This window comes from Mytilus californianus, unplaced genomic scaffold, assembly GCF_021869535.1.
Source record: "Mytilus californianus isolate M0D057914Y unplaced genomic scaffold, xbMytCali1.0.p SCAF_6, whole genome shotgun sequence".
NCBI classification, from domain to species: Eukaryota; Metazoa; Mollusca; class Bivalvia; order Mytilida; family Mytilidae; genus Mytilus; species Mytilus californianus.
This window is the reverse complement of record NW_026262712.1, coordinates 78,108,229-78,126,872: the sequence shown is the minus strand read 5'-3', so window position 1 is coordinate 78,126,872 and position 18,644 is coordinate 78,108,229. Positions and strand designations below refer to the sequence as shown.

Below are 18,644 nucleotides of genomic sequence, written 5' to 3'. Positions count from 1 at the left end.
CCGACTTCTTTTACTTTTTTCATAGCGTTGTATACAAGTGGTTTCTAGTATAAATTATGCAATGCTATGAAAAGAAATGAAAAATTTGTAAAGAAACATTTGATTTTGATAAGTATCAGTTAATATTGGATTTTTAAATAAAAATTGCATATTGATATGGATTAGGTAAATGAATAGTTTTGAAAAGAAATAAGGGCACCCTCTAAAATATCAACAAACATGGCGGACGTAAACAATCATCACGGAATCAAGTTTTTCTCCTATTTCTTGCTTATAGTACTCTATAATCCGCACCCCTGTCTTAATTTTGGAGAGAAATAAATGGGGAATGTGTCCTTGGGACACAGATGATGCCCCTGCTTGCATATAACATTATAAAGGGATATTACTCAAGAACTGTAAAAGTGACGCTACCCAAATTTGTACTTGATCTGAGTTTTGTGGTAATAAACATTGTTTATAAGTTTCATAACAATTTGTTGGGGCAAACTTAATTTTAGAGAACAGAAACGACAAATTCAGCAATTTTTCCATTTGTACAGGTGCATAATTCTAGAACGGTATAAGTGACACCACCAAAATTCGAACTTGATCTGTGTTTTGTGGTAATTAGCATTGTGCACAAGTTTCATCACATTTGGTTGAGGGAAACTAAAGTTAATGAAAGGAAACCAATTTTGGGACGTACGTACAGACGGACAAGGATTCATGATATATGCATGGATCTAGGCTCATATTTTGTCAAACGATCATGAGGAAACAGAAGTATGTATTATCTTATCACCTAAGAGCTCCGACCTAACTTACCTTAGTACACTAGTGTGATCAGCATGCTCCACAATTTTCACAACCATAACATTAACAGTACGTATGACCTGTGCTCCTTCCTCCAGACTAGTCAGTCTGTTATCTAACAGAATTGTTATTAAACTATTGACTAGATCTTTTAACACATCCTTAGAAGCTTTCTTTGCCAGGGATGAATTCTGGAAAATCTGTGGTAAGATACATCATTTTTTTGTAAAAAAAAAGGTGCATTTAAATTAATCAGAACAAATATCAAATCAGTGTTAATTGGAGCATGCCAGAAAGACAATATTTTTTCAATGCTTTTTTCCAAAGACTTCAAGGATTCTATCATATTGAAGATTTACTAGGTATTGGTTCACTTGTCTATTTTTGTTTTGTTTTTGGTGAATCTAAAAGTTTCTAAACAAATCTCTGTAATTCACTATTTCAGTTTGATCATAGATTTCATCTAATAAATGTATGACCCTAATTTAAAGTATTTATTAATATTACCTTAGTGATACCAAATTGCGAAGATTAATCCAACAATTAAAAAGAATGACCTACCATTTCTAATTGCCAAGACAGAATGATTTACAGCTAACAGTGCAAAACATACAATAATACACCTTACTCATATTTACTTGTAAAATTCATTACTTATGTGTGTAGAGTAAACTTACCGCTAATAGAGTGCCAAGTAAACACCTATACAACCGAGTTACATCGTCTTTACTGGTAAATTCACTACTCATGTGTGTAGAGTAGACCATCTTTATTTGCATGGACATAGACAGTAATAGCTGGTCGACATGGTTACTTAATACTTCTGCCTTTTCTTCATCTTTAAGAACCTCATCTATCTGTGAAATATCAACAGAAAATTGTCATATCAATATTTGAAATTAAGATGTTTGCTAAGATTTTCTGAACTGATAATTTGTAAGTCATTTTTTATTTGAACAACCCAAGCTGTTTGTTTTCACTATTATCAAATTAAAATCCCACCCAACCCCCAATGCATTATAAAGATTATTGCATTATAGAACCAGTTCAGACTTTTTAATTTTCATATTCTGGTAGTGGTATAATTGATTGATGTTTGATGTTCAACTGCAAATAGTAAATGCATATTTAAGACAATAACATGTGTTCATGAACCCAGTCTTGTTCTATAAAAATAGGGTGAGTTACATTTCTAGCACATTAACAGTCTGCAGGAGGAACTTACCCAACACTGATACATTACTTTTACTCTTACTCTTATATGCTATGGGTTCAGCTTAGAAGGGACAACTACTAATTTTAAAGTATTTAGTTTAAATAACTCAAGAGATCGAACCCACAACTTTTATAGATACTCAAGACAAGTATGATATTATGAGATACATGTAACAATGGCAGTGGTAAAAACATGAGAACATGCACACAATTCTACATTTAAATTAAAACATGTAACACGAAGTAAAATACCTGAGTCAAGGCTTGTATGCACATTGTTATATCTGATGTAGTTATTTGTGAGATCACCATAGCAACAGCAGCTGATGCATCATGGGAATTCATATTTCTCATAGGTGAAGCTGGTCTGGCTCTATTTCTACAAAGCATAGATAAAAGAAGTCTAAATTATTGAAAACTTCAAATCACTTTAAATTTCAAAGTTTTGTTTATCCTCAGTCTTTGATGATAGTACCAAGATAATATATTACCCAGTTGCAAAAAAATCTCCAAAAAATGATGTATTTAAAAAATAATGCAGACTGCAATCTTGTGTTGACATATATTGTGAACAGAAAACAATTGGTTCTTTTTTCAGTGAATTATTTGAATATCATTATCAACATAGTTGCAATGATCTATCCAAAAAAGTGTTGCAATGTATTTTTAAAAGAAAAGTAAAGACCTTACCCAGCAGATGGTAGTGACACGGGTTGAAACAGTTCATCAAGATCATACTGGTAAAGTTTTGGCATTTCTGGCTGAGACATTTGGTCATCGTCAACTTCCAAAGCAAACTCTTTCTTCACAGAGTTAGACGAGGCAGACTTAGGCATGGCAGTGTTTGGCCTTTGCATATTTGATCTTAAATTGAATGAAGATTGAACAATCAATAAATCCTGAAAATGTGCTTCATGACATTAAATGTAACAGTAGTACAGAATAAAATACTACTACAATTACTACAGGCTGTGAAAGTTGTTTCTTATGTTATATATTCACTGCATCACATCCACCTATTATCCTATAACTTTACACAGGGATTTTATTATTTATCATTGAAGCAATACAACTTTTTAAATCAAAAGCAGCAATTCTGAATTGGTGTAAAATATATCCATCATATAAATGATTTTCTTGAGTACAGGGTTCAAAAATTACCACAATCATTCTATGGAAATAAGTTAAGACAAGAGAATTAAAATTATCAGTTGCTCCATGGCCGACTCAGATTTTTTTTGGGGGGGATGGGGTTGTTCTTTTTGGTAACTTTCACATGTTTGTTCTTTAAGTTACACAAAATTTCAGTAACTATTATGTTACAGAAACATTGTTGAGTGGTCCCTTTGTTGTTCCAGTTGTTTAAGTAAAACATTTTTTTTAGCAAATTTTTCTGCATTATTGATTGACTGATAATTTTCCCAACTATCGCTGATATGAAAAAGTTGTTTGTTTGGTTTTTTTTATATTAATAAAAGGTAAATATTTCATTTAAAACATATATGAACAATAATCGTGTGGAATCCAAGATAATTTGTTCATGCCTGTAGATTCTCAGGAGTAAATACATAATCTGAAATCAGTGCAATACCAAAACAAAGTTCTGTAAAACAATAGAAGAGAGAAATGATTTAATTGACCTATCTATGATTTTAAACAGACTGAATCTATACTTACTGTGAAGGAGCTTTTTGAGGTTGTGGAGCTGTACGAGGTCGTTCCTCAACAGCTGCTTGAGCAGGTTTATTCTTCATGGCTCTCTTTATTCTTTCATCCAACATGCTTTGGTCTTTCTCTTTTAACTGAAAAATTCAAATGGAATTGTATAGATATCTTCCAAGACATCATATTATTCACAGATAAACTGTAACACCAGTTTATATTTACTGGGGATTCATTTTTTTTTCCGTTGGATTCAAATTTTCATGGATTTTTTGGGTACCGGAGAACCATGAATTTAAATATTCAACAAATTACAAATTTTCTATAGGAATATATGCTGACTTTATCAAAACCATGAAATCAAATATCTAGGAAAAGGGAAGTTTTTCGTCAATCCAAGAAAATTGGTACCCACAAAAATAAATGAATCCACAGTATTATATAGATCTATAATAGGATAATTGGTTTTTATTGAAAAATATTATGAATAATCTACTATTGAAAATTAAACTTAGTTTAATTGCATTGTTACCTATTCATTCAAATGAACTGTCTAGTTGTTGGTTAAAACATTTATGGCTTTCGTTTTAGCGTGCAATATTTTACAAGGTTTTAGGTAATGCCACATGATTTTTGGTTTTAATAATAAAAAATCATAATTTCTTTTTCTTTTAAATGTTTCGTTGTGAGTTAATCTTTCCTATATTCATTGATATTAAATAAATTAATCCAATTCCCAACAAAAGATTCTTTTAATTGTAAATTATAGAAGTCAAGTTTCATTATTCTTCTCTCAGCACTTGAAGCTCTAACCTCCACTTTATTACTACTTACTGAGATGTATTTAAAGAGTTTATCTTGTAATATCATATAAGCTACAACAGTGGTGTTGAGTGCTGCATTCCTCACGCCATTGTCCTTATCACCTATATTACCAGCTATTGTTTTGAGAGCCTGGGCTGGAGTTGGCTGACAGATATTAATGCCATGGCTTTCAATCAAACTGCCTAATTCTTCTAAACATTCTGGAAAAAAAAAGAAACTTTCTTTAAACAAGCATTCTGTGAGTATTGCATGGCAATACATAGTCCCCTACCAGTTACAAATTCATTGAAATGGAACGAAATTCTAACTTGATCTATAACTTGTCATGGTGTAAACTACATAAAAATATCAAGTCAAAATCTTTAAGCATGACGAAAAAAACTGTTGAAAACTGATTATTTAAGTGAATTTTTTATGTCCAAAGACCATAACTCTCGTCAGTAGGGGACTAATTAAGTACATACAAGATAAAACTTCACATTAAATATTATTCACAGATTCCACAACATAACAAATCTGATCAAATAAAACAGTCTATAATTACAAAAAAATTTTCTCAGATACATTGAAAAAAAAAATTTCAATCTGACATAATTTTTTTTAATTGAATAAATATCTATTAAGATTGAGCAATATATACTTGTTTAAAAATTTATGAGTCCATTTAATTTCTTTGTTCTTCACTATATTTGTTGTAAATATACTTTTTATCACATAAACTAAAAGAACTTTTCTTCTATTTCATTATACAATTTGCAGTATGGAGTAGAATAACAAATGTAGTACTAACCCATTCTCTGTTTGGAATTCTTAGACTTGAGACCATCAATAAGATAGGTAAACATTTTACTAGCAGGATACACTTTACATATCAATTTAAATATACTTCTAACTTCTCTCCGAACATTATCTTTATTCTCTCCAACCTAAAATCAGTAAATACACATATCAGTGAACCTATACCACTAAATACATACATGAATTAATCAACTTAAAATAATAAAACTTTTTTTAAGGGCTATCATAGAAAAAAATATAGGGGGGGGGAGGCACTTGAATTATTTTTGTATTGGTGGGGGCAGGTCACAAAGTTCATATTGTGTGGTTATGTATGCAAAGTAAAATACAATTGTATGAGTGATGGCCATACAAAAAAATGCCTTCCAACCCCCTATATTGTATTTTCTGGAATAGCCGTAAGCTTTTAACGTAGCTTCTTTGTACTTAAAGTTTATTTTTTTACTTTAAGTTACTATGTTTCAGACTGTCAGATCATTTTGGTTATACAGTGTGTTACCAGCATAAACAAATTATAGAACATGTATCAATTAAAACAAATATATAATAAACTATTTATACTAAGGTTTACCTTTATAATGAGGTATGGAATAAAAGATGAGGCTTCCAACTCCACCAGGTGATAATCTTCATCCGATAACATGGTGAATACTTCACGTACATATTCCATGGCCTTGTTTAACATGCTAGGGTTGGTATCAAAGAATCGAATGGTGAACCACTTCAATATCAGGTCAAGGTTTCCAACAGTTTCATCATGTAGAGTGTTTATACACTATAAAGGAAATCATATTGCATGTATCTCAGAATGAATTTCAATATTTTCCAGAGGTTTATACAATTCCTGTGTTCTTAAATCACCATCAAGTTATGCTGACCACTGTTAAATTATTTTTGTTCACCATTAATCATTTGAAAATTAAGGGCATACGCTAACGTAAAATGTTATTTTCGCGATGTCAAAATGTGACATATCGGGAAAAGATGCATTTTTAGACTGATTTTTATCATTCAGACTGATTTAACTTTATAACAAGTTCATGGACCCCTCTTTTTTTAAATGACATTAGGTTTGATTACGTATGAAGAATACTTGTACCAATTTCTATGAAAAAGTCACAGTTGATTTTTTTTTAAATTAGATAAATATACAGCCAAAAATGCCTTTTTTTTCTAAAATCATGAAACTTTGATAAAAATTAATTATTTCCAAATAGTTGTTACACAAATTTAGAGCATACTCATGTAAAGAAGATTTTCCAAATGTTTTTACAAAAATTTGCTTGTGTTTATCTTTTGAAACAAAAAAGTTAGGTACATGTATGTCTATCCAAAGGATAGAAATGTAAAAAAAAATGAAATTTTGAGTAAACGTCTAAAATTTCGACCCCATTTATCTCTTAAAGAAGCACATGAAGGTATGTTTTTTATTACATATTTGAATCAACTAAGTGAAAAATAGCTTGTATGCAAATTTTCGTAAAAAAAATCACTGTAGGATCAAAACTGTATCGTATGCCCTTAAGATATTATAAGTCCCCTTAAAACGATTCCTTTGATGATTGTTGTTTGAAATAATTAAAACATTACTTTTTTGGGGGCTAAAATGGGAAATTCATCAAAATTTACTGATCATTATATAATCAAATCCAATAAATCTGCCATGTTACAAGTAATTTGAAGCAGGATTTTACATGTTAGTGTGTGACATATGGTCTCTTGATCATTGTAAATGCAGGAAAACCATTTTAGACCCTAAAAAAAAGATGTGTAGGAGTTCCCCTAGCAAGGCTAACCTTCCAGATATATAGCCTTGAAATGTTAAGTGGAGCATATCATTTTCTTCTTCAGTAATTAATTGTATTTACAACCTTGCTGAAAAACACAAAGGCCCACTGTCAAACTACAAAAGTGGAAATAATCAGCAAAAATGAAAATCACAAAACACAAAGGGAACCAGTCATTGATCCATCTTATCCTTGTGCTGAAATATTGTGAGAATCAGTCTAACCAAAATTGAGTTCTTGTATGACTAACGAAGATGATGATTAGGCATTTTAAAAAAAAACAAAGTCCCATAAAGGCAAATAAAACAAGAATATGTCCATAGTACACGAATGCCCCACTCACACTATCATTTTCTATGTTCAGTGGACCGTGAAATTGGGGTCAAAACTCTAATTTGGCATTAAAATTAGAAAGATCATATCATAGGGAACATGTGAACTAAGTTTCAAGTTGATTGGACATCAACTTCATCAAAAACTACCTTGACCAAAAACTTTAACCTGAAGCAGGACAGACAGACGGACGAACGGACGCACAGACCGAAAAACATAATGCCCATAAATGGGGCATAAAAATCATCAAAGTAACAAAGAACCGTCATTTTATAGATGTACACACTATACAAGAAAATGATTGAAATCTGTAGTGGCAATGTTGACTTATTATACCACATAGAAAGTGCTGACAGATGGACAGACAATGACTAGAGTAATTACTATATCTCTTCACTTGTCGCTTGGGACCTAGTAAAATGTAACTAAGTAATAGGAATATAACTTTAGCAAACTGTAACTTATTTTTTTTACCTTCATTAAACTCTCTATTGCTTTTATATGTAATTTGAAATCACTTTGAAACATTTGGTCAATGATTGTTTTGGTGAAATTCTTCTCCATCTGAGTTCTCAGCTGTTCTATAAATTCCCCTCTCAGCTCAATGAAGTTCCATTTGAGTACCTATGTATGGATAAAATATCAAAGTACTTAAACATCAAAACTATTAGAACCTTTCTAAGTTGTTCCCACATTTATAATGTCATCAATTATATTTATTTTATTTTGAAACTGTACTATTTGCAGTCAAATTGCATTGTTTGTATAAATGTTGGCTTTATATAGTCACTAGTTGTATAAGACCTTGTTTGTAAAATTGATAGTGTGTTTCCGTAGAGTTTCATTTGGAACAGGTTTAAAAGTTGCAGTATCAGTCGATTTGAAAAGCTAACTAGAGCTTGTGTTTATGTAGTTGATTGAATATTGAAAATTTAAATAAAACTTTGATTGAATTGAATTGAATTGAAGTATAAGGAGAATAGCTAAACATTGAAACAAGATAGAAATGCTTGGCACAGCTTGTATTCTATAACACCTGTTCTAAGACTTGTACAAATAAATTTTATATTTTGAGAGTTGAGACAATGTAAAGTTATTCTATATAGCGCAGAGATAAAATCATGATTTACTAGAAATCCAAATTTTAAAAAATAACTGTTTTGTGGGTTTTAAAAATTATATGGTGTTCAGAATGTTTGCAATGTTTTTATTATTGAGATGGCATAGGTATTAAAGAATTAAAACTCGCATTTAACATTTTGATGGCATTTACTGAAATTGTAATAAATATATAGAATGAAATTGTAATAAATATATAGAATGAAATTGTAATAAATATATAGAATATCTCATTTTTGTCCATTCTTCAAAAATCACAATAATAAGGCATGCAAATATTCTGATTCTACAGTATACAAACATATACATTTGTAAATGTAAAAATGGATATAATTAATAATATTCTGAGCAATTGTTTCAAATTTTAATTCCAGAGATAGAATCTTAAAAAATTTGCAGACAAATGATAATTTACCTTCAGAGCTTTTTCCTCTTTAAATCTCTGTTCTTTAGTAACAGTAAGTGTCATCAATGGACCTGTATCCTCATCAGCCTTCTTCTTTTTACTGGTTGCTGGTGGAGGAGCCTGAAAAGTAAAACAAATATTTTCCTTTATAGTCAATTTGGTTCAACAACAAGGGTCCGGAAACGGTCATATTTGCCAGTCATGTCCTAAGATGAAAGCTATATGTCCTAAATGAGTAATTGGGATTTAGGACAAATTTAATTTTTTAACAGAAATAATTTCAGTCATTTCATTGACTTAATGTTTGAAATCGTGTTTCTTGATCGCCATTTTCCACTTGTGATCACTTGTTTTTGTTTATAATCCCTTTCCTGTAATAAAACTGCCACTCCAGTAGTTTGATAATCCTGAGGGCTCTCCTGTGGTTTTAATTCACACCTGACAATTGATCACATTGATCACAAGCTCAGAATAATATCTTTAAGAAATTAAAATTCCCTGACAAGTGTATTCATTATTTAATTACTTTCAGCAAAGACAATCATCAATTCTGATTTAAAAATAAACCTTACTTTAATTGACGTAGAAAAAAGTTTTTTTTCATGAGTGACACATGTGCCTTATTTACTATGTATTACGCATGCATGAAATTGTCTTCAGCAAATTTTAAAATATTTAATCGTAAAATGCAAATTGATTTCATGCTAAAATAAACGAGTGCAACTATAATCTGTTATATTCAAACACTTTTAAAGGTAATAAAATAAAAAGAAGCCGATGATTTCCTGTCAATTTGATAAACAAAACGAATCCCGGAAATGAATCCGGAATTATTCGTACTTTAATATTATCCCAAAACTTCAGGTTTTAATTTTGTCGAATCGAAAGAAACGTAAGCAATGTCTGAGAAATTAACCATTTTGAGTCATTAAAATCATTTCAATTTAATATGTTGCCTTCCCTAAACTGTTCTTGAAGGTTTTTAGAAAAATGGTAAGATTTACTTAGTAAATGCGATGAAACATCAATACAAGTTCGTTGATGCTGTGAATCTAATTTGACATCGACAATTTGAAAGGAGCACCAACTTTTCAATCATCTCAAAATAACCGAAATTGTGTGAAAAAATTTCCGGATCCTTGTTCAACAACATTTCCATCTTCACATGCATTAAAAAGTGATATTAAATATTATAAAGTTGGTATGAATTTAGGAGATATAAGTTTTCCTTATAATAATATTGATTAAAATACTTTTTTTTTAATAAGTGTGAATATATTATAAGATGTTATGAGAAAGTGACTTACTGCTTTTCCTTTAGCTTTTGTTGTCTTTGCTGGTTTGGAATCCCCCGAATCTGACAAGGCAGCAGACACAGGTCTAGATTTAACTGGTTCTGGTTCGTCGTAATCATCTTTGACTGGTTTACTGACAGCAGATGATGAAGCAGCTTTCTTGGCTTTCACAGGTTTAGCTGGTAGATTACCTCTGGCTTTCTCAATTATAGCCATAATCTGATCCTTAGATGCAGGCTACATGTAATAAATATAGTGAATAAGACCGGATTGTGATAATAATAATTCAAATTACAAAAATGTACCTAAAATTTGTGTTTAATAGGTTTGTCTTATACAAAGATTGATAAGACAACAACTCTAAATGGTCCAACATTCATGATCCTTTGTAAATACAAATAACTAACAGGCTAGTTATATTTGGTGGTTTTTGTTTGGTCCTGTATACTATTTGAGTGCCACAGGACAAAGAAAGAGTACTTGCTTGTGCCCTTTCTTCTCATATCTTATATAAAACATGCTAAAAATGTTTAAAAATAGTATAATTATCTCAGTAAGATAGCAAAAAACTTTGTGTTTTGAATCCAAATTTTAGCAGGAAAAAATGCTTAGGACCTAAATTCTTGTCATTCAAACGGTTAAGAATTTTTTTTATATCTTTAAGTTCCTTGCTTAAAGCATGTATAGTTACAAAAAATTAAAATATCTTTTATTTCTTCTGCAAAACATAGGAGACATACATGCAAGTAATTTGACATACCTTGAGTTTAGAGGTAGCTTTGAAGACACTGTCATACCCTGTATGAATCATGAAAGGAACAACAGCGTCCTGGGCTTTCTTCCTCACATCACCATTCCTATCTTCCAGGCACGACAGGAGATGTGGGATACACATTTTAAACTCTACAGGTAACTTTTTATGATCTGGTAGTTTCTCTGTCAACCATCCCAGTAACTGTATTGATCAGAGACAGAAAGAGAGAGATTTAATACATTGAATAATGTGTAATTACCATCATTTTATTAAATAGACACGTTTAAAATCATTTCTTAATCTTATATAGTAAAAACAAAATATCTCAACATGACAAAAACCTGCAATGTAAATGAATAAAAGTAATATCTAAAAAGATATTCAATGAAAACAAACTTTGGAAACATCAAATTAAACTAGAGGCTCTCAAGAGCCTGTGTCGCTCACCTGTATTTACTGATGCTTTGGAAATCATGTAAAATAAGGTTAAAATCATAATTAATAGTATTAGATATTAGATATTATAATGATATCTAAGATAATAACAAAAAACTGCAAAATTTTTGTAAAATTACTAACTCAGGGGCAGCAACCCAACAACGGGTTGTCTGATTCGTCTAAAAATTTCAGGGCAGATAAATCTAAATCTGATGAACATTTTTGCCACCTGTCAGATTTGCTCTAAATGCTTAAGTTTCAGAGATATAAACCAAAAACTGCATTTTACCCCTATGTTCTATTTTTAACCAAGTCAGCCATGATGGTTGGAAGGCGGGGTCATTGGACAAAATTTTTAAACTAGATACCCCAATAATGATTATGGCCAAGTATGGTTAAATTCATTTGTCTCAGTAGTTTCAGAGAAGAAGATTTTTGTAAAAGATTACAAAAATTTACAAAAAATTGTTAAAAATTGACTATTAAGGGCAATAACTCCTAAAGGGGTCGACTGACAATTTTGGTCATGACAACTTATTTGTAGATCTTACTTTGCTGAACATTATTGCTGTTTACAGTTTATCTCTATCTATAATAATATTCAAGATAATAACCAAAAACTGCAAAATTTCCTTAAAATTACCAATTCAGGGGCAGCAACCCAACAACAGAATGTCAGATTTGTCTGAAAATTTCAGGGCAGATAGATCTTAACCTGATGAACATTTTTACCCCCATGTCAGATTTGCTCTAAATGCTTTAGTTTCAGAGATATAAGCCAAAAACTGCATTTTACCCCTTTGTTCTATTTTTAGCCATGTCGGCCATGTTGGTTGGCAGGCGGGGTCATCAGACACATTTTTTAAACTAGATACCGTAATGATGATTGTGGCCAAGTTTGGTTAAATTTGGCCTAGTAGTTTCAGAGGAGAAGATTTTTGTAAAAGTTAACGGACGACGACGACGGACGACAAGTGATAAGAAGTTCACTTGGCCCTTTGGGCCAGGTGAGCTAAAAATGGACAAAATAATTGCTTACTAAAATCAAAATTAATAAGTCTCTTGATATGAAGGAAAATAAAGATTTTTTCTTTATTTTTCTAAAGAATTCAAGCATCTTTTTAACCTTACAACCCATTAGAATCTGATCACTATAACAGTATAATAACATAAATGTGGATAGTGTCCACATGTGGACACAGATGATGCCCCCGCTTGCATATCATATAGTTATAAAGGGACATTACTAAAGAACGGTAAAAGTGACGCTACCCAAGTTTGAACTTGATCTGAGTTATGTGGTAATAGGCATTGTGTGTGAGTCTCATAACATTTGGTTGAGGCTTACTTAAGTAGAGAACAGAAACTAAAACTTCAGCAATTATTCTATTTGTAAACACGCATAACTCTAGAACTGTTGTGTATAAGTTTTATAACATTTGGTTGAGACAAACTAAAGTTAGAGAAGGGAAACGAAAAATTCAGCAATTTTTGTGTTTATAAAGGGACATAACTCAAGAAAGGTAAAAGTGTCGCCACCAAATTTCGTACTTAATCTGTATTATGTAGTAATAAGCATTGTGTATAAGTTTCATATCATTTGTTTGAGGCAAACTAAAGTTAGAAAACGGAAACAAAAAATTTGTACTTGATCTTAGTTTTGTGGTAATGAATATTGTGTATAGGTTTCATAATGTTTGGTTGGGGCAAACTTAAGTTACAGAATGGAAACTAAAAATTTTGCAATCTTTCAATTTATAAAGGGGCATAACTCAATAATGGTTAAAGTGACACTACCCAAATTTAAATTGATCTGTGTTATATCAGTGGAAGTCAAAATTAAACATTGCATTGTATAAAGCATTGATTGTAGTTGATTCAACTATAATCATGGACAAAGGAAGATAACTCCAATTTTAATAAAATGCTTCGCTGGGCGCAGCTTGATACGACCGCAGAGGTCGAACCCTGAACAGTTGGGGCAAGTATGGACACAACATTCAAGCTTGATACAGCTCTGAATTTGGATTGTGATTAAATATTTGACACAGCATAGGTTTCTGACACAGAAAGAATGTGGTCTAAGAACTTCAATTTTTTTAATTTACCTATTATGGTCCAATGTCCAAAATCAAAATACATGGTTAGATTCAGCATATCAAAGAACCCCATATATTCAATTTTTGTTGAAATCAAACAAAGTTTAATTTTGGACCCCAACTTGGACAAACTTGAAAACTGGTCCCATAATCAAAAATCTAAACACATGTTTAGATTCAGCATATCAAAGTACCCGAAGAATTCAATTTTTGTTAAAATCAAACTAAGTTTAATTTTGGACCCTTTGGACCTTAATGTAGACAAATTTAAAAAACGGGACCCTAAATTAAAAATCTAAAAACACAGTTAGATTTGGCATATCAAAGAACCCCAATAATTCAATTTTTGATGAAATCAAACAAAGTTTAATTTTGGACCCTTTTGACCTCAATATGAACCAATTTGATAGCGGGCCCACAAATAAAAAATCTAAATACATGGTAAGATTCAGCATATCAAAGAACCCCATATATTCAATTTTTGTTGAAATCAAACAAAGTTTAATTTTGGACCCCAATTTGGACCATCTTGAAAACTGGGCCAAAAATCTAAAATCTAAATACATGTTTAGATTCAGCATATCAAAGAACCCCATATATTCAATTTTTGTTGAAATCAAACAAAGTTTAATTTTGGACCCCAACTTGGACAAACTTGAAAACTGGTCCCATAATCAAAAATCTAAACACATGTTTAGATTCAGCATATCAAAGAACCCCAAAAATTCAATTTTTGTTAAAATCAAACTAAGTTTAATTTTGGACCCTTTGGACCTTAATGTAGACCAATTTAATAAAACAGGACCCAAAATTAAAAATCTAAATACACGGTTAGATTTGGCATATCAAAGAACCCCAATAATTCAATTTTTGATGAAATCAAACAAAGTTTAATTTTGGACCCTTTGGACCTCAATATGAACCAATTTGATAGCGGGCCCACAAATAAAAAATCTAAATACATGGTAAGATTCAGCATATCAAAGAACCCCATATATTCAATTTTTTGTTGAAATCAAACAAAGTTTAATTTTGGACCCCAATTTGGACCAACTTGAAAACTGGGCCAAAAATCTAAAATCTAAATACATGTTTAGATTCAGCATATCAAAGAACCCCATATATTCAATTTTTGTTGAAATCAAACAAAGTTTAATTTTGGACCCCAACTTGGACCAACTTGAAAACTGGGCCCATAATCAAAAATCTAAACACATGTTTAGATTCAGCATATCAAAGAACCCTAAGAATTCAATTTTTGTTAAAATCAAACTAAGTTTAATTTTGGACCCTTTGGACCTTAATGTAGACAAATTTAAAAAACGGGACCCAAAATTAAAAATCTAAATACACGGTTAGATTCGGCATATCAAAGAACCCCAATAATTCAATTTTTGATGAAATCAAACAAAGTTTAATTTTGGACCCTTTGGACCTCAATGTGGACCAATTTAAAAACGGGGCCCAAAATCCAAAAACTTAATACACGGTTAGATTCAGCATATTAAAGAACCCCAAGAATTCAAGAATAAAACCCCATTGAAATTGATCAAGAAATAAGCAATTTATACGAAGTATCTTCTTTTGCACAATACTGTGCAATTGAATATTTCTTGCTATTGCGCAATACTGTACAATTGACAATTTCTTGCTATTGCGCAATATTGTGCTATTGGATATTTCTTGCTATTGCGCAATACTGTTAAATTGAAGATTTCTTGCTATTGCGCAATACTGTGCAATTGAAGATTTCTTGCTATTGTGCAATACTGTGCAATTGAAAATTTCTTGCTATTGCACAATACTTATTATATAATAATTTACACATCCTGTTTGGTGTGTATCTCCTACCATATCATTATTATTTGCTTTTAAATATAAATCAGAAATAACCAACTTAAAATGGAAAATTTTAAAAGAAAAAAAAAAGGAAAAAAAGAAAAAAAAAAAAAATCCCCCCCCCAATTTTTTGAACCCCCTTATGATTCATTACCCCCAAACTCAATCCCAGCCTTCCCTTTGTGGTATGGTACCTTGCAGTACAATTTCAGAGAGATCCATACACTTGAACACAAGTTATTGTCTGGAAACTAGAAAAATGCTTATTTTTGGCCCCTTTTTGGCCCCCAATTCCTAAATGTTTCGGGCAATTACCCCCAAACTCAATTCCAGCTTTCCCTTTGTGATATGGAACCTTGTAGTACAATTTCAGAAATATCCAAACACTTACACACAAGTTATTGTCATGAAACTAGAAAAATGCTTGTTTTTTGCCCCTTTTTTGGCCCCTAATTCCTAAAATTTTGAGGCAATTACCCCCAAAATCAATTACAGCCTTCCCTTTGTGATATGGAACCTTGTGGTACAATGTCAGAGAGATCCATACACTTACACACAAGTTATTTTCTGAAAGTTACAAAAATGCTTATTTTTGGCCCCTTTGTGGCCCCTAATTCCTTAACTGTTGGTACCATAACCCCCAAAATCAATCCCAACCTTCCTTTTGTGGTATTGAACCTTATGGTGAAATTTCATGGAGATCCATTCACTTAAACTAAAGTTAGAGTGCGAAAACCAATGTGTCTTCGGACGACGCCGGACGACGCCGGACGACGACGACGACGACGACGACGACGACGACGACGACGCCAACGTCATACCAATATACGACCAAAAAATTTTTAATTTTTGCGGTCGTATAAAAATTACTTGATATTTAGAAGAAAATAAAAATTTTGCAATTTTTCCATTTATAAAGGGGCATAACTCTAGAACGGTTAAAGTGACGCCACCAAAATTCTGTATTTTGTGGTAATAAGCATTGTGTATTAGTTTCATAACATTTGGTTGAGGCAAACTTAAGTTAGAGAATGGAAACCAATTTTGGGACGTACGTACAGACAAGGGTAAAACTTAATGCCCCCACCGCCACGGCGGGGGCATAAAAATTGTTTGTTGTTTAAATCGTATTACACTCCATTGATAGTGACCAGTATCACTTTTAGCATAGTAGAGTTTGAATAACTGGTGCACCAAAATAGACACTTAATTGTAAAAAGATCTACATTTTCATATAACATATAAATTATAATTCGTCTCTATGTAGCTGTATTCATCTATGAATTGTAGACTTTAAAATCTTTGTAAAGACAAAAGGTGACATGCATTGGTAATTGAGAAGAAAGGAATATAGAAGATTTCAAGTAATCATAGATAAAATTTTACCTCTATCCTAAGATTTGGATTTTCCATTTTCAGTGTATCACTGAGTGCTTCACATTCTACTAAAGGTATCAGTGATGTTTGATCTGTCCACAAAGTCAAAGCATTCACAGCCTGCTGACGTAACAGTGGCTGTAAGAAAAATATAACTCTTAATTCTTTAAAAATACAGGTATTAAGATCAACTAGAACTGTGAGTGAACTTACAAAAGAATACACCCCTTTTTTATATGTGATTATCTCCCCTTTAATACGCCAGCCTTGAATTATATTCCTATATGCAAATCTTCTGGTAGTGTTCTGCAACTGCGTAAACTTTCATCCATATACATCATGCCCTTAAGCAGAAGCTGCAGTTAAAAATGCACACGGACAGACAGACAGAAGGACAGAGTATTTCTATATACCCCATTTGTTTGTTAGGGTATAATAAAATATGGTTATCATATTGAATAACTAATCAATGGTTTCTTTCATTCAATCATTCATAAAATAATTAAAATTTGAATGAAAAGAAAAATCGATTTCATCAATGTGGGCAAGTCTTTATATTTCACATGATTTTTATTTAACTCACATTGTAATTAATATTATAACATACCTTCATATCCCCAAAACAACCAAGAAGGGCTGGTCCAATTGTTTTTACATGTGCTTTACAGTGTGGGCCCATGTTGGTCGCTAATGTCACACAAATGCCTATGGTCAAACCAACCTGAAAAAATATACTGATTAATTGATGGGTTTCTTGTCATTAATGTCCAGTGGAAAATACTACAGTCATCATGTTTTCATAAAATAACCCTGAGTTCTACCACTGGAAATTTGTCATACTCGTGAGTAAAATCTTTATGACTCCCTCTATATGTCTAAATACAAGTATTCTGTGGCATCAGTATCACTTCAGAAATATATATTTTTATACTTTTCATTGAAAATTGAAAACAATGAAATTCAAGAAAGACTATTGGAATATCGGAAAATGTAACATCTGAAAAACCAGGACAGTTGGTTTTGAAACTGAAAGAATCCCTATCTAAGAAGAATAAACAAGTTATGGTGAAATTCATACAAATGTTACAAAGTAAAACCTTAGTATACTTATCTGTAACTGGTGTATAAATAATTCACTTACAGAAAGATATAGTCAAACCTGCCTTAACAGACACCTCGTTTCAGCTGTCACCTGCCTCTAACAGTCACTTTCAGACCCATCCGAATATTTTCTCTACATAATTACTCTTTTTAGCGTCACCTGTCTAATGGTGTTAGCTGTCACCTAATTTATGCACAAAATCGTCATATTCAACTTTTAACAACAGTCTTTTTATATTATAAACTATCAAAATATAATCATGACGAAAATAGATCTGATCAGTATCGTGGTCAAAATGAGAATCGGAATCTGTTTGCAACCAAATAGACACAATAGGTGGAATCCGCCATTATTTTATTCGTCTGCTAACATAAAGGATAACTCTACCAATTGAAAACACTAAAATAATTTGCCACGATCCTGACCATGTGTCATGTCAGAATAAAAATTTTTCCGAAACATCATTTAAAAGGTCACCTCTCTTGATTGGTCACTTTTGATACTTCCCATGAGTGACTGCTTAATACAGATTTGACTGCAACTTCAGTGAAACCTGTATACATAGGTCATTTTCAGAACCAGAGAAAATGCACTACAGCAGAAAAACGAGAAAGTGAACTGCTGAGACAGATTTTCACTAAACTTTATAACAGGTGTGACTGCATATTAACAACTTTGATGACCTTCTCCACACTCATTTGCTATAGTAACATGACATTTACAGGAAAATAATTTTAGTTTTTGATGTAACTAATTAGTGATATCAGAGTACTTCAGAGTATTTATGGTTTAAATATATT

The 18,644-nt window shown here is 31.6% G+C and overlaps 1 protein-coding gene across 1 annotated transcript in view; it reads right to left on the bottom strand.

The window, feature by feature from the left end:
* Window positions 1-18,644, bottom strand: part of LOC127706310 (cytoskeleton-associated protein 5-like) — a 70,639-nt gene that overhangs the window by 13,425 nt on the left and 38,570 nt on the right. Inside the window, exons 25-38 of the mRNA XM_052210826.1 lie at window positions 17,350-17,463; window positions 16,752-16,880; window positions 10,996-11,190; window positions 10,248-10,472; window positions 8,950-9,060; window positions 7,890-8,039; window positions 5,867-6,070; window positions 5,288-5,423; window positions 4,507-4,697; window positions 3,688-3,812; window positions 2,701-2,874; window positions 2,263-2,389; window positions 1,473-1,652; window positions 808-995 (exon numbers count right to left, since the gene is read on the bottom strand). Of these exons, the coding sequence (XP_052066786.1) occupies window positions 808-995; window positions 1,473-1,652; window positions 2,263-2,389; window positions 2,701-2,874; window positions 3,688-3,812; window positions 4,507-4,697; window positions 5,288-5,423; window positions 5,867-6,070; window positions 7,890-8,039; window positions 8,950-9,060; window positions 10,248-10,472; window positions 10,996-11,190; window positions 16,752-16,880; window positions 17,350-17,463 (2,249 nt within the window). The remainder of the gene's footprint in view (window positions 1-807; window positions 996-1,472; window positions 1,653-2,262; window positions 2,390-2,700; window positions 2,875-3,687; window positions 3,813-4,506; window positions 4,698-5,287; window positions 5,424-5,866; window positions 6,071-7,889; window positions 8,040-8,949; window positions 9,061-10,247; window positions 10,473-10,995; window positions 11,191-16,751; window positions 16,881-17,349; window positions 17,464-18,644) is intronic.